General features: G+C 40.6%; 1 protein-coding gene across 1 annotated transcript in view; it reads left to right on the top strand.

Annotated features, from left to right (window-relative positions):
- Nucleotides 1–15,570, top strand: part of LOC139713605 (mitochondrial 10-formyltetrahydrofolate dehydrogenase-like) — a 62,888-nt gene that overhangs the window by 15,304 nt on the left and 32,014 nt on the right. The window contains exons 5-8 of the mRNA XM_071625311.1: nucleotides 8,515–8,619; nucleotides 11,031–11,120; nucleotides 13,549–13,680; nucleotides 14,414–14,542. Of these exons, the coding sequence (XP_071481412.1) occupies nucleotides 8,515–8,619; nucleotides 11,031–11,120; nucleotides 13,549–13,680; nucleotides 14,414–14,542 (456 nt within the window). The remainder of the gene's footprint in view (nucleotides 1–8,514; nucleotides 8,620–11,030; nucleotides 11,121–13,548; nucleotides 13,681–14,413; nucleotides 14,543–15,570) is intronic.

The raw sequence follows: 15,570 nt of genomic DNA on the forward strand, positions 1-15,570 counted from the left end.
TTCACTGAATGCTGTGGTTTACCAGCCACCTGACATGTGTGACAAGTCTTGCAAAACTCAGCCACATCCACATTCAGCCCTGGCCAATAAAAATGCCTCATGATCCGATCCTTTGTCTTTCTGACGCCTAAATGGCCGCCAACAGGTAACTCGTGAGCAATCCTCAAGATCTCACCGCGGTAACTAGGAGGGACAACAACTTGACGGACCACCGTCCAATCCTCATCAGCTGGCCTATGGGGAGGTCTCCACTTCCTCATCAAAATGCCATCTTTGACATAATAGCACTCAGGGACCTTTTCAGCCTCAGCCTCAGAACACGCCGTCTGAGACAAGCCTTTCAACTCAGAGTCTGCCTGCTGTGCTTCAACTAAGGAAGACTTGCTAAACAGCCCATCACTGTTAGCCTCGGAGCCTAATACAGCAACCCCATCATTCAAATCCTTGAAAAAGGTTTCTGCCAACCAAACACCGGAATTCTCCTCCACATCAACAGAATCCGCATCATCTTGAACAGCTCTACGAGCCTGAGACCTAGTCACAACACAATCTGGGAAAATCCCAGGAAACTCCTCCTGCAACTGCTCAGTTTCAGCAACCACCACTGGTTTATCCGAAACAACTGGAGACGCAACCACCTTGTCCCCAGCCAAGTCATTCCCCAACAAGAAGTCAATGCCTGCCATGGGCAACTCAGGAACAACTCCAACAGTAACAGGACCAGAAACTAGGTCACACTTCAAATCCACTCTATACAGTGGCACTGACATATAACTGCCATCAACAGTCTGAATCAAGACTTTTGCATTCACTGCACTATCTGGTGGAAAAGTCATACCACCATCCACCATCAATGACTGAGAGGCCCCCGTATCCCGCAGGATGACCACTGGCTTACCTGCCTCACCAGAAGTACATGGGGTCACCTCACCATCAAACAAAAAGCTATGATAGCTCTCATCCACCTGCTTCAGCCTATCTTTGAATTTGGGAGATTGACTTTCAATGGCCTGTGTTTCACTGAACGGGACACTGTTTTCGGGTAGGACACTTTTTGACATGACAAATCCCAAGTCCTTCTTTGTTTTGTTTTGCAACTTCCAACACTGTGACTTTACATGCCCTGTCTTGTTACAGTGAAAACATTTAATGACATTTGCACTTGTACTGGACCCTTTTTCAGATTGAGGCTTTGGTGCCGATGACATTCCTGAACCAGGATTCCGTTGGTTGCTCGACTGAGTTTTGTCTCTCTTATTTCCAGAGAAATTCCTGAAAGGTGGTCTGTTCTCATTTCTATGGATGAGCTCATACTCATCAGCCAGAAAGGCTGCTTTATGCAAACTTGTCACTTTGTGATCTTCCAAATGCAACCTCACACTGAAAGCAACACTCTTTTTGAATTCTTCCAAAAGAACAACCTCACGTAGGTTTTCAAAATCCTGATCCACCTTCAGGGATCTGTACCACCTATCAAACATCATTTCTTTTTCACGAGCAAACTCAACATGTGTCTGGCCTGGTTTGCGGTACGAATTTCTGAACTTATGTCTGTACGCCTCTGGCACCAACTCATAAGCATTCAACACTGCCTTCTTGACTGTAGCATAGTCACGTGATTGCTCTTCAGAGAGAGATGAGTACACATCAGCTGCTTTGCCGACAAACACACTTTGAAGGAGCAAGGGCCAAAATTCCTGTGGCCAGTTCAAACTGTTAGCCACCTTCTCAAATGACACAAAATATGCATCGACTCTGCTTTCTTCAAACTTTGGCACCAATCGAATGTTCTTGGCCAAATCAAATTCAGAGGGAGCCCTTTCACGATTTTCAACAATCTGTGCATGAGCCAATTCTATCTCACGCAATTTCATTTGATGCTCCATTTCAAGTTTCTGCATTTCCATTTCTACTTCTCTAGCTCTTTCCCTTTCCTTCATTTCCATTTCTAGTCTCAACTCTTTCTCCAGTTCTAATTTTGCAAGCTCAAGCCTTGTTTGATCAGACATTTGAGCTTGATCTGAAGTGTGAATTTCATCTTTGAGCTCCATGTGACCAGCTACTAAGTCAAGAATCTCTGCCTTTCTAGCACCTTGTGGAACATTAACATTTAAATGCTGTGCAACAGCGGTCAAATCACATTTGCGTAACCTTTGCAAATCTTTGAGGGACAAATCTGTCCTCTGAACAAATGCCTGAACATCCATTGTACTGATTGACATTGTCACAATGTATTACACACAATATACAATTGAACAATCAACTCAACTGGTATTTTGTCTGTACCAATATTCTGGATTCCGGAACGTTCCAAATTCTAAGTTTTGGCTTAAATTCACTTCCCGGACAAGCCCCCAATTTTGTTACGACCAAAATCACTCTGAGAATGATCGCACAAAAGAAACAATCAACTGATGTTCAGGCGGTTTATTAACAGTGATATTGTGGGTACAGACTGGTAATCGGCGTCATATCAGTACAACAATGATCAATAGAAACAATTACAAATCGGTAATGGAATCACTTACATGCATCCAAACTATCACAAAGTCGCTACAATTCCCTGGTAGTGTCCAAATACGATGTTCGATGCACAAATGAATGATCCGCGATGCACCGATGAATAATTCCTGCGACGTAAATCCAGAGGCACAGGTTGCGATAATCCTCGGTATGAATCCGGGGTAAATGTCCACAATATATGTCCACGGCGAAATGTGCAGAATCCAAACGTTATGACGATCACGTCCAGTTGATGCGTTGAATGATGATTCACTTAATATTGTCCAGCTAGGAATCCAGCCCGTCACAGCTTTGCCGGAGCAATGTCCGTTGACATTAAAATATGGAGTCCAATGAAGGCACATTAATTCTCTGCAGGCAAAATGTCTCCCAGGCCAAGTATCTCCACAAACATAACAGGTCAGCAGGTAACACAGGACTGACTATAACAAGTCGCTTCAGAGCCAGAAGTGACGTAACTCTCAGAGCAGAGGTGTTGGGTACTCTGCCTACTGCAGAATTTCTCTGGCTTATATACTATCCATTCACCCCCTTCTAGCACATTCTATAACTCTCTCCAACCTACTAGCCAGTCCAAGTTCCAGGAAACCTGGATGACTCACTGCCTAACTATGTACAAAACATCATTACCAAGAATAACTACCAATCACATTGGGCTACAGGGACAGTGCCTCACTCAGCCAAACATGTAAGCACTTCCCAGAACATTCTGGAATGGGTGAAATCATTCTAGATTGAGTGAGCTATCATGTATTTCCTGCTACATGCATGTACTGCATAGCCACATTTTATACCACCTAGAAAATTCTCCACTGATCTGGTCAGTCTGTATGTACTATATCTATACCATGTAGAATGTTCTCCATGAATCTGGTCAACCTGTGTACATACACATTAAAACAGCCATGCATACAGTACATCATACATATGTACATAACTACTAGTGTGTACATTTGTGACAGTAAATCCAAGAGATGCCAATTGATTTGGTGCAACATTGTCACAACTGTACAGCAGTAGTAACAAGGCTTTTCAGGGCAGAAATCTCAGGGATGGAAAGACTGATGGAGACGCACAAAATACATAGCGTCATCGCCCTTTCATCAGTATGCTATTGTTGCTGTTGAGACACCAGTTGGATACACTACAGTGGCCTGTGCTCAAGGGGGAGGGAGGTGACAAGTATTTCTCTCACTTTTAAAAGCAGTCCTCCTGTTTTAGACCCCGTTTACAGGGCTTGTGCCGAAAGGGTGGGTTGGGTGGTGGTGCGTCGTGTTAATGGGAACACCACCACCACCCAGTTGGCAAAGGGTCTGGAAACCAGACTATACCAACTTGCGTTCGTTTACAAGCAGGGTGCCACTGCAACAAAATATTGAAAGGTTTGAATTAAGAGCCCGGCACTGTAAACAGACAAAATTGCGGGGCTCAGCCCTGCAATTGAGGCCGGGCTCGGCCGCGGCTCAGCCCAGCCCCGCACTGTAAACGGGCTTGTGCCAAAAGGGTGGGTTGGGTGGTGGCGCGTCGCGTTAATGGGAACACCACCCTTCGTCCAAAGCCCGCCCCCGGTTTTGCCGAAAGGGTGCGTTGGGAGCGTTGGGTCGCTTCGCGTTGACTGGAACCCCCACCCTTCGTCCAAAGGCCTTTGCCGAAGGAAAAGTTCTTTGCAGGACAAAACTACCTTTAACTATACTAGCTTTCGACGTTGAGGGGATTAATATCCTGAATATCAAAATAGTACGGGCAGAGGGTCTGGAAGCCAGACTAAATTTGGTATTACATTTGGCCCAGTTTGTGTTTACTCTGAGAAAAGGCCGGGCACAGCGGCGCCTCGGCCGCGGCCGAGAGCCCCTCCAGAGCGTGGCCAAATGCGCGGCTAATTTTGGCCCCGCATTTGGCCTTTTGCTCATTTACACTGAAATGAAGGCCGGGCTCGGCCGGGCCTTTTCGCTCACTGTAAATGGGGTCTAAGTGGTGGCTAGTATTGGCCCATACCTATCACTCCACATGAAACCCATAATGTGTGTATTAGAGTAAACCATGTGATATATAACTATGAGAAATTTAACCCTACATGTATCATATCCGCCGCAACAAGTACTAGTGTGCTATGATGCCCAGAAACGAAATTGCGATAAAAAGGACACAGCAGTCCCATAGTTTTGAAAAGTGCAGCACTGGAAGAAACTTCATTCATTTGACCTGCAAAATAACCTTTTTGAAGTTCACAGTACATCAAATGCTGATGACCTTTCCAAGGTAGCCCTGCTAACCATCTGAGTGAACATCATGTACACTTCTATGACATTTATAGCGACAAACACATTTTTGTCATGTTCTGCGTGTTGAAAAATAATCTTTAGCCTGTTCCAGTCATTATTGTACAATTGTAAATTGCTGAAGTCCAGTACAAATGTAGGTCTCAAAGCAGTAACCGATTGGTTCTGAAGGTGGGTAACTGGATTATTGAATAGAAGTGGAGCAGGTGGCATTCTGTACCAAGGAAAGGCAGACACACTTGTGCTTTCACAAAGTAAGATGTCTGTTATGGTACACAGGTCAGCAATACTAACATCTTTCTTCCACATCTGAAATTTTCTTGGCTAAGAGTGAAAGAGGTTTCAAACTTTCTGGTCATCAGTTTGGTAACTTTTTGCAAAAGGTATTGAAGGGCAAGTGACATAAATATAAGCCTTCAGACATTTAGAAAAATCCTCTGGTTTGAAATTTTGGAAGCTCCTCGTGAAAACTGCTTTAATGGTCAAAAGGTTTCTCAAAGGGTTATACAGTTAAGTTTACATAGCACATTTGAAAAAAAAAGTTCATTTTGAAGGGCAAGTTGAGCAGGCTATATCATGTTTTCAATTTTATTCCTAAGTATGATAAAATTGTAAGTTTCCATTGGCAGGTTTTCCCATGCAGCTACTTTTCATCATATTGGATTCATTTCCATTATTTTGTACTGGCTGCTGTACAATTTGGGAATATGTGGATGATCAACTACATATTGTGTTTGGCACCATGCCATCAGCACGAAATGCACCTTTAAAGAAACAAATGGCACACACACGCACACACACACACACACACTTACAAATGTATCATAACAGCCTCCCACATACTGGTACTTCACGTTAGGGGACAATACAATTCTGTTTTAAATGCATTCATTTATAGCCAGAACTAAAAGGTGAAGCCCTATTGTCAATAGGATGTGTTCAGTGATATTGAGTGTGTCAGGTATGCTGACAACATTCAAAATGCAGGGAATGGCATTCCTCTCTGGGATTCCCCTGTGGCACACTGTGTATTTTCAATTCCACTCACCCACACATACTATGTTAGACCCTGGCAATCTTTTAAGGAAAATATCCTTCTAATTTGTCTGTTTTGGGGTTTTTTTTTAGCTCACCTGAGCCGAAGACTCAAGTGAGTTATTGAGTTCATTCATCATGTAGTGTCTGTCACATGTTGTGTGTAGACTTTTTACATTTTCTTCTTTTTCTTGAAAACTCCATAACCGATTTTCACCAAACATGGCAGGTAACACCCCTAAGGTGAACCTTAAGGTATTCTTTACATGATACTTTTTGTAACATTGGATTTAAAAGACTCTTAGCTTTTATAATTTGGCTCAATGCCACATCCCTATGTACTTTCAAAATTAATATAAACTGCACTTCTTGTGTCTGTCAGCATTCAAAAAAATTGAGAAAGGTGTTCTAAAAATTAAAATTCTGTTTAAGCTCACAACCTTTTTCTTTCACTGGACAAAGCAATACAGGAGTCTTGTTACTTGTAGCGGTGGGCGTTGGCGCTCTTTCCCATTCACTACCATGTCTGTGTGTGCTTTTATTATTATTATTATTTATTCGGCAATTCAATATACAATGTACAATACAAGCTGATATAAAATACAAACAGAAAATCGTAAATACATGATATAAAAATTGTGGTGGTTCCAGGTGCATGCTGCTGGTTGCCAGGGGAGGAAAAGGCAAACTTAATCACCGAGGCTCGAGACCTTCCTCCCCGACCAGTGCATGCACCCAGAATCAGCTATATCAATGTAAAACATATGGAAGAGATAGGACATGTATTCACTGAGATACGGAATGAAACATTTATAACCTTTGACCCTAATTGACATACCCAAAATGGTGTCTGATCAAAAAATTGTTATTTTATGAATTAATGTATGTGACATGAACTAAGCATGTGCAAAATTTAACGGTGATAGAAACTGTTTTTCTTGAGTTATTGCAAAGAAAGTTGCAGAAAGAAAGAAACATCTCAATACATTGCAGATAAGCTTTAAATTCAAGTTTTTTAACGTAATCCCGACATCGTATGAAAAAACGAAGGGTACATTCACGATAGTCCAAGATCTCAGCTACAACATATTAAAATCTGAGAGAAATTCATTGAAGCATAAATGAGCTAGTGCTCAAAAAAGATAATCATGTCAATTTTCATTTGCAGAAAAACTGCACTCCCATAGAGATAACACGTCGTAACGAAGATACAGAATGAAGTACATGTATATTTGACCATTGACCCAACTTTGCACAGACATGGTGGCATCTGAGCAAAAAGTGGTTATCTTGTGAAAAGATTCTTATAACATAGTCTTTGCGTGTGCAAAATATGGGAGAAATAAGACATGGATTCACTAAGATACAGAATGAAACATTTATGACCTTTGACCCTAATTTACATACCCAAAATGATGTCCGATCAATAGTTGTTATCTTATAAAATAATGTATGTGACATGAACTAAACATGTGCAAAATCTGGGGGTGATGGGGCTATTTTTCTTGAGTTATTGCAAAGAAAGTTGCAGAAAGATAAAAACATCTCAGTACATTACAGATAAGCTTTAAATTCAACCAAGTTTTTAACATAATCCCGACATCGTATAAAAAAGGAAGGGTACATTCACGATAGCCCAAAGTCACAGCTACAACATATTAAAATCGGGGAGAAATTCATTGAAGCAGAAGTGAGCTAGTGCATAGTCATATCAATTTTCATTTGCAGAAAAACTGCACTCCCATAGAGATAACACGTCATAACGAAGATACAGAATGAAATATATTTCACCATTGACCCAACTATGCGCAGACATAATGGCATCTGAGCAAAAAGTGGTTATCTTGTGAAAAGATTCTTGTAGCATGGTCTTGCGTGTGCAAAATATGGGAGAGATAGGACATGTATTCACTAAAATACAGGATGAAACATTTATGACCTTTGACCCTAATTTACATACCCAAGATGGTGTCCGATCAAATGGTTATCTTATAAAATAATGTACGTAACATAGACTACACATGTGCAAAATTTTGGGGTGATAAAGGCTGTTTTTCTTGAGTTATTGCAAAGAAAGTTGCAGAAAAAAAGAAACATCTCAATACATCAAAGATAAGCTTTAATTTCAACCAAGCTGAATGTGAGATAATTGTCAAATCAAATGGCAGGTCCATTATCAGTGTTTCTGACCAATACAATGACCCGAAAATGTAAGCATTGGTTTAATTTTGGGATACTTGTCTTCTTTCTTTTTTTTTACTCTGACATCTTATTTACAAGCAGATGAAACATCATGGAATCAGAATCCATCTTGATGAAACAAGAACTTGACCCTTGAAGGAAACTCCTAGTGTGACTCATGACTCATTTTGACAAGGGAGTTGAGACAACCTCCTTGTTTTGACTGAGTGTTACACCTATAGTTTATATAATCCCTGCTTCCTGGCCGTGATCATGCCTCTGATTGTTCCTAAAAAGAGAAGTAGGAAAATAATGCTTTTCAAAAATGTTTTTGGAAAGAAATAAAGAACACTGTGAAACTTTAGATATTATGCCTACAGAAATTGTTGGCAGTTTTGAATTGAAAAGGGGTAGTAGAAAGCATGTGAATAAGCTACTATTCTCTGATACTGTTCATGCTCTCATGTCTGAAGCTACTATTTTCATGTCATTTCAGGGTGAAGCAGTGAATCTGATCTATGAAGGCAAAGCTCCCCGCATTGTGCAGCCTGAGGAGGGTGCTACCTATGACAAACTCTGGAAGAAGAAGGATCTTGCACAGGTATCAGCAACAGTAAATTGAGGGTGGTGAGAGTTTGCACTGAAACCATGTATTTAAAGAGATGATATGGTTTTGGTTGAGATGGACATTCAGGTTTCCAACTTTTTGAGATGATGAGAAACCTTGTATGAAACATGAAGGAGCATACACTTCTAAGAGGAATTCAAAGTTTGTTTGATGAAAATCGGTTTGATATAGCTGAGATATCAAAAAAGCAAAGATGTCCTAGTAAAAGGTGGGTACCTCCTTTTATTAGGACCACTTTGTTTTACTTGGTTTGAATATCTGGGCCATTTTAAACCAATTTCATCAAATAAACTTTGAAATCCTCTTAGAATTGTATGCTGTTTAATATTTCACGAGTGGTTTCTAATTACTTTACAAAATTCTCTCTAGGGTATTTTTTTGGCCCTGAAAAGGGCCTACCCAGTCCTGACGTTTCAGCAAGCATGTTCTGGCTGTTCTCAAGGGAATGAGTAATTGGAGGGAAAATCCAGCTTAAATACCCTCGGGAAAGAGGGCCAAACAAATACCCTAGAAAGTATATGTGGTGCACCGTTAAGCCTTCTAATTATTGGTTTGTTTGTTTTTTCATTTTCTAAGAGTAAAGTACCTGATGTAAAGGAGTGTATAAAGAAGAAATTGAATTTGAGCAGGTACAAATTGAGAGAATAAAAAGATTGAGAGGTATTTGATATATTAAGGTCCTTTAGAAAGTGTTCTTGTGGAACACTGAGATGCTACTCTTCACCTTTTCTTTCTTTTTAGCTCACCTGAGCCAAAGGCTCAAGTGAGCTATTGCGATCGCCCTTCGTCCGGCGTCCGTCGTGCGTCGTGCGTCGTGCGTCGTGCGTCGTCCGTCGTCCGTCGTCCGTCGTCCGTCGTCCGTCGTGCGTCGTCCGTCGTGCGTCGTGCGTAAACTTTTTACATTTTCATCTTCTTCTTGAAAACCCCATGACCGATTTTCATCAAACTTGGCAGGTAGCATCCCTAGGGGGTTAGGAACTCAATTTGTTAAAATGGGCACCATGCCCCACCCAGGGGGCCCCCAGGGGGGCCCAAACCCCCCAAAATTAAGGAATCTGTAAAAATCTTCTTCTCTAGAACCAGAAGTGATAGAGCTAAGTTAATACTATGAGTTAGTACATTGATGACTGTAGTTTCAAGTTTGTTCATGGCAGAATCAGGGGTGCCCCCCTTGGGACCCAGGGGAGGGGGGTGGGGAAGGGTTCTAATGGGGCCTATTAAATTGTACATTTTCATCTTCTTCTTGAGAACTCCATGACCCATTTTCACCAAACTTGGCAGGTAGCATCCCTAGGGGGTTAGGAACTCCATTTGTTAAAATGGGCACCATGACCCACCCAGGGGGCCCAAACCCCCCAAAATTAAGGAATCCGCAAAAATCTTCTTCTCTAGAACCAGAAGTGATAGAGCTAGGTTAATACTATGAGTTAGCACATTGATGACTGTAGTTTCAAGTTTGTTCATGGCAGAATCAGGGGTGCCCCCCTTGGGACCCAGGGGGGGGGGGGGGGGTGAGGAGGGGTCCTAATGGGGCCTAAATTGTACATTTTTATCTTCTTCTTGAGAACCCCATGACCCATTTTCACCAAACTTGGCAGGTAGCATCCCTAGGGGGTTAGGATCTCAATTTGTTAAAATGGGCACTATGCCCCGCCCAGGGGGCCCCCAGGGGGCCCAAACCCCCCAAATGAAGGAATCTTTAAGAATCTTCTCTAGAATCAGAAGTTATAGAGCTGAGATAATACTATGAGTGAGTACATTAATGACTGTAGTTTCAAGTTTGTTCATAGGAGATCCAGGGGTGCCCCTCTTGGGGGTAGGGGGGGGGGGTGGTTGGAAGGGTCCAAATGGGGGCCTGAATTGTACATTTTCATCTTCTTCCTGAAAACCTCATGATGGATTTTTGTCAAACTTGGCAGGTAGCATCCCTAGGTGGTCAGGATCTCAATTTATCAAACTGGGCACCATGCCCCACCCAGAGGGCCCCAGGGGGCCCCAATTCCCCCAAATTAAGGAATCTTGAAAAAATTGGGCCCTTATTGTACATTTTCATCTTCCACTTGAGAATGCCTCGTCAAATTTTGGTAGAGCTGTGAATAATTTAGATTAGTGACTGCGTAAAAGGTGAACTTGCGATACTCAGGTGAGCGCTAGACCCGCGGGTCTCTTGTTTCCCTAATGTTCTGAGAAGTTTCCATGAGGTAAATTCTGCACCTGTTACAAATTATTTCTGTCTTTTTGGCAACTGTATCTGCAATGCGTAAGTTTTTTAAGATCAGGCATTCCTTGAAAGAGATGTTTCATGTATACAATAAATTTCAAACCCATTATGAGAGATGTCTTCCAGATGAGACCAACTTCTGATCTACTGATGTCTTTTTTAGATCTCATGGGACCAACCAGGACAGACAATTCATGATTTCATCCGTGGAAATGATATGATCCCTGGTGCTTGGACCAGGATAGATGGTCAGGTAAGGAATAGTTTTACTGACACCTGTAAAGGAGTCTGATACATATGCATATGATAAGTAGAGATTATTGCAAAAAGGTATGTCGTGGTATTCTCTTTCATTTTTCTTGTATACTTTTATCTGTGGTATAGATTTCACACTTAGTAAACACTGGTCACTGCTTTATTCATATGGTATTCTCAGCTGGCTGGACACTGAAGATGTGCAGCAAAATTATAAGTTTGCTTTCTGCTTTCTTCTCCATGACCAAGTTTTGAATTTAGTTAAAAACATGAAGTATTTAATCACTTATTGTACAGGGGGGGGGGGGGGATGGGGATAAAGACACATTTATACCATCACATATACTCACAACTACATTATTGATGCACAGCCCAAGTTATAAGAAGCTATAGAAAAATTTAGTCATGTCTGAGGGGGGTTTTTTGTTTTGTTTTTTGTATTCTGGCACAAATGACATTTTATCAAAGAGCTGAGCTGTCAAGTAGTATGTTTGATCAATATTTCATGTTTTTTTATTCGCTAAAGACAAGAACTGTTGTTATTTTTTTTTCTTTTGCCTGAGCCAAAGGCTCAAGTGAGCTTTAGAAATCATTCATCAGACATCCTTTGTTAGTCGTCCGTCATGCATAAACTTTCTACATTTTGAGCTTGAAGCACTTGAAACACTGACAAATTTTCACCAAACTTGATAGATAGCATCCCCAAGCTGATAGGATCTCAATTTTGTTCAAATGAGCAGAATTGTCCCCTGCACCCCAGGGGGGTCCCCAAAGCCTTCGATATTCAGGAATCTTTAAAGGACAAAGAATGCGAGATTTAGATTGAGAAAATCATATATAAAAAGGTGTCAAAGCAGAGGGAAATCTCTCCTGAAATAGATTTTTAATGTGACTTTTAAAAGATATTCACACCACTTAGAAATCAAGAGTTAAAATTTATCTTAATAATAGATAGTAAATGATAATAATAAATAAATCTTTTTCGTGCCCTAAATTATTACATTACGCCAGGCTCAAAACCGTTTACAAGTGCAGCGGTACATTGAGGCCGTCATTCATACAGCACGTATTCCCGGGCGAGCGGATGTAATATCTGGCCTGTCTTTCTTTGCATCAGCTTTCTCGACTGAGCCCTTAAAACGTCAAATTTTTACCTTATATTGTACGATAAGACTGAGTTTGATATCCAGAGTGAATTGGATGATGACAGTGACAGTGGCAAAGTTGGGGTGGTAGAAGAAGTGAGGGTGAGGCGACGGAGCCCACTGTCTATCTGTAGTGCATCCGTGTTGACGTGTTTTGCTATGGTGGGCCAAAAGTAACCGTGTCTGGTTCCGTTACAATATCACTTCCCCACTAATAATTTTATGGGAAAAAAAATAATCTTTAACTAATGATGTTGTTGCCCATGATTTGGACATAAGAGGAACATTTTGGGTGATTTTGTACCAAATTACTGATTTCACTCCAGCTAAATAGCTACCGTAAGTGGCATGCACACGTAGATGAAAGAGTTCATAATATAATTATGTACCCGACTAAGTTCGTATATTATGACATAAAGTAAAACCTAAATGATATATTGACTTTGCACGTCTAACCGTTGGTGTTAGATCTAGATCATGAAGGCTTACATGATTACGAGTAGCTAAGGGTTCTGCAGAGTTAGCGTCTGGTTCTAGTAGTGCACCTACGCCTACGAGCTGTTAAAGAAGCAAGACTGATACGCAAAAGCTGAAGTCTAAAAAGATAACATCTGTGCACTAAGTAGTAATTCTAAGCAAGATGGATTCAATAAGTAAAAATTTGCAAAAATTATACCAAACTTATACCTGATTCTGTGAAGAAGAGACTTCACCTCCTACGCAGATCATGTGGAATTCACGATTTGAACCACGACGCTGCGTAGCAACAGCGCATCAGTGCTGGGCTGATTCGTTCCTTGCGTGACGTCAAAATTTCGTCGTCAGATCAGGCTCTGACGGTCAGAAAAGGGTCTCAAAACACCATCTCTCCATCGTTCTAGAGACTTTTCATGTTCTGAAACTAAATTATTCATTTTCCTAGAGACGTAAGCTCTCCAGAAATGTATAATTCCCAGTATTTATGAATATCAAGCTATTTTTCGCATGTTGACTACTTTAAAGATCTCTCTCTCAAGAACCGGAAGTGAGAGAACTAAGTTGGTGCTTGGAGTTACTGTAAAAGTGGAAATTTTCATGGTGTTGAAATTTTCGCGCATTTCGCGCAACCAGAAACTAGCACGAAAATAAAAGCACGCGAATATTTTTGCTTGCCATATGTTCCTGTGCCTGCGTGGAATTAAAAACACAAGCAAAGTAACAGTTACATGGATATGCATTTATTTCTGTGATTTTGATTTTTGTGAAGTACCAAGATGCACTCAATATTTCTTTAATTTCCAGCAAGTGACCATGTTTGGCTCAACCCTGCTTGGCAGCAATGCACCCAAAGGTGACCCTGTGGAAGTAGAGGGCTGCAGCACAGCTGTAGTACACAAGAATGGCATGGCTCTTGCAGGAAATGATGGACAGATGGTAATGTTTTTCAGTCTGTGTTGACAGCACCTTAATGCTTTATGAAATTGAAAGGAAAAGCTAAACTACGTTCTTTTCTGAGGTAAAGATTTTGTTGTGGGTGTGCAGCATTCCCATTTTAAAGGGGAAGGCTAGTAACTGATCAGTGGGAATCAGTGGAAATGCTGGGAGATGATTGTTCCAATCCTTATGGGATTCATTCAAGAGTTCATTGTATATCTATTGTTGTGTGAAAATGATTTGCTTCAGAATGGTCTCATATTCAAGTAACGTGCAGTTTAATGCTTCCAGGTTAGCGTCCCTGGTCAGTGACGGAGCATTAATCTGCACATTACTTGAATATGAGACCGTTCTGAAGCAAATCATTTTCACACAACAATAGATATACAATGAACTCTTGAATGAAGCCCATAAGGATTGGAACAATCATCTCCCAGTATTTCCACTGATTCCCACTGATCAGTTACTAGCCTTCCCCTTTAATACCAAAAATATTTTAAACGTCATACTCTGGAAAGTATATCACAGTCTTGACTCATATAGGATCAGTGCTTTGTGACATATTCTTTGTTTCTGTGGAGAGGACAGATATGTTCTTAACTATTCTTTTTTGTCTCGTTTATTTTCCGTGCTAGAACAGAATAGATGGGAATGTCTAGATAGCTTTAAATAAAGTTTATTAATAATCGTAAATATTTCAAATTATGTCATACCTTTACCTTTACACTTACAGGTCAATGTGAAGACTCTTCAGTTTGAGGATGGTCGAATGATTCCAGCTGTCAAGTATGGCAAGGCCCTTGAGACGGAGGAGAAGTTGGAGTTGACTGCAGAGGAGGAAGCAATGGCAAAAACCATTAAGGTCAGAGTCAGCCATTAACTCTCATATATCTGATTCTTACCCAAATCAGATGCCATTTATAATGTGTTACGAATGTTTCTTCCATTAACCCTATTCCCAACGGGGGCATTTTGCCCCCCCCCCCCCCCCCCCCCCGAGGCGTTTTGCATGATTATTCCGCAATGCGTGATGCTCTCGCGGCAACATTTTGTGACTTTTTTCTTTCAAGTATCGCGCAACTTTTCACACCAAATTTGTCACTCCCGGCCATACTGTTTTGAAGCCATGCCCCTTTGAAAAAAATTTGTCGACCCAAAAATTGCTCAAAAACATGATTTGTGTACAAATCCAATGTAAATTGTGTTTTTGCAATTAATTAATATAAAAATTAACATTTTTACTTTCAAGGGCTGATAATGATTTATTTTTGCCTGATTATGCTTTAAAAAGTTTCTGTGACAAATTTTGATAAAAAAACAACAAAAACAAAAAGTAAAAACAAAGAAATACATAGGAAATTCAATAAACAATAAAATACGAAAGAAATAATTTTGAAGCCCACTTTTTGCTTCAATATTATTGTTGAGGATATTGAAAAGAATATGTTCACCAAAAATCAGAAGTCTTGGCGTTTTATTTTTTTATTCATAGGCAGAAAAATTATTTTTGCATAAATTAGCATAAATTAATTAATATAAAATACATTAATTAAAATTTGAAAAATCTAACTATACAGTCTTGTAGATTACATTGGCCTCTACCATAGTGCAAATTTTCGTGAGGATCGCGCTATCCATGACCGAGATCTGAAGGGGGGCCAAAAAGGCCCCCACCCTCGGTGGTTTCAAGTCCCTCAAAAAACCCGGTGGGATTAGGGTAAAATCATGCAAGCAGTGTCTGAAAATTTGGATGCCATCATTCTTTAATAGTAATAGCGTGTCAATTAACTTTGATCTTAGTAAATAAAATCATGCAAGCAGTGTCTGAAAATTTGGATACCATCATTCTTTAATAGTAATAGCGTGTCAATTGACTTTGATCTTAGTAAA

This window comes from Diadema antillarum, unplaced genomic scaffold (genome assembly GCF_040938485.1).
Source record: "Diadema antillarum isolate AM-2024a unplaced genomic scaffold, OU_Dant_1.0 seq00002013_RagTag, whole genome shotgun sequence".
NCBI classification, from domain to species: domain Eukaryota; kingdom Metazoa; phylum Echinodermata; class Echinoidea; order Diadematoida; family Diadematidae; genus Diadema; species Diadema antillarum.